Here is a 1,522-nt window from a genome sequence, read left to right as displayed (position 1 = left end):
ATTATGGAAGAATTTCCCCTACAACGCTCCTGGATTTTAATCTATAGACATAATACACAGATTCAAACAGTCCCTGTAATATTTCATGACAACGTGCACATTAGTGCAGTGCAGTTCATATTTCTTTCATATTTCTTGTGTCTTGATTAGAACACTTGGTGATGGTGGGAAAGCTGAAGGTGGGGCTAAAGAAATAACAGTAGATTTTTAAAGCCATCAGAATTCATCTTTTTGGAAAGACCCATATTCATGGTCATTCATTTTCCAGATACCATGTCATACACCAAAGTGTTGGCTGAAAATCCGGACCTTCCGCTGGACCGCGAATATCCGCAGCAACTTAACAACTGCTTAGTAGTTGAGTTATCTCACTATGTGCTTGACTGAATAGTGGAGGGACACCTCTGTAGGCCTCGCTGCTGCCAGGACGAAAGTTAAAGTATGAACCCTGAATGAGAACTGTTAAAATTGTATCCACATTTACTGTACAGTATGTGTTCAATGACATTTTAAAACAACACGCTGTATTTATATTTTTTAAACAGTAAGATAATATTTCAGTCACTGTGTGCCCAGATGATTCTAGAGACCAACACTGAAGTGGATTTGTACAGTATATTCCTCAGAGTGGGTCTGTCTAGGTCCAAACTCAAAGACAAGTTTACCATGCAGAGAAGACTTCTGGTGTCCTCCAGTTGTCCTACTTGACAATATGAACACATTATTAGAGTATTTCCCACAGTCACTAGTCTGTCAGCTTGTTGAGTTGTGATTGGATGGTGGGATGATGGGTGTCTTCTCTCTACTTAACACGTCTCTTTCTGTCGTCTTCATCACCTTTAAAGGCCATTCTCATTCTCTTCTTCTTTCCTATTTCTTTGTTTACATCTCCTCCACTTGTCTCTCGTGGTCCCTCTCCCTCTCTCAGGTCAGAGGTCAGCCACCATCAGGCTCAGCAACCTCTTTTTGTGCTCTGCAACTTTTTAAAGATGAGACGAGGTGGAGAAACACAGCTTCAGGGTGTATGGGTTGGACCCATCTGAAACCACACACACACACACAAACATACTTAGTATTAGCAGCCCTGACAGACCATTCCAATTATGCAATTGCTAACTGTGGTTAATGACATTGAATGTATGTCAATCTGAAATGGGTTTTTTTTTTCAAACACCCTGTGCTCTCCTACCTTTGCACATATCCATTCAGTTGGATATTGTACACTATGTCTTTTTCCACAATGTCTTACATGTGAAATAAAAAGCTTATGAAATACCAGGAGCTAAGATGTGTAAATCAGCATTATGGAAAGGGAAGTGTAATTGTTTATATACATAATATATTTTCAGGTGCATATACACTATAATCCAGCTGTGGACAGTGAGTATAAGAACAGTATATGAACACAGACAGACTTACTGGGTATCCTGATCTGGTAGTGGTTGAGAACAGTAAGAACCTCCACAGCCTCCGTCTTACTGTCAAATTCCAGCAAGCCAGAGATGGTCTTAGAGGAGGCTGA

At 40.3% G+C, this 1,522-nt stretch overlaps 1 protein-coding gene across 1 annotated transcript in view; it reads right to left on the bottom strand.

The window, feature by feature from the left end:
• The window catches only part of LOC118329697 (heterogeneous nuclear ribonucleoprotein L-like), a gene marked incomplete in the record, with an annotated part of 35,928 nt that overhangs the window by 1,968 nt on the left and 32,438 nt on the right, over positions 1–1,522 (bottom strand). Inside the window, 2 exon segments of the mRNA XM_035663943.1 lie at positions 1–1,039; positions 1,420–1,518. Of these exon segments, the coding sequence (XP_035519836.1) occupies positions 984–1,039; positions 1,420–1,518 (155 nt within the window).

This window comes from Morone saxatilis, unplaced genomic scaffold, assembly GCF_004916995.1.
Source record: "Morone saxatilis isolate NCDOM2014 unplaced genomic scaffold, NCSU_SB_2.0 Contig19, whole genome shotgun sequence".
In the NCBI taxonomy this organism is placed as follows: Eukaryota; Metazoa; Chordata; class Actinopteri; family Moronidae; genus Morone; species Morone saxatilis.
Note: the sequence above shows the minus strand (reverse complement) of the source record. Positions and strands in the feature narration are given on the sequence as shown.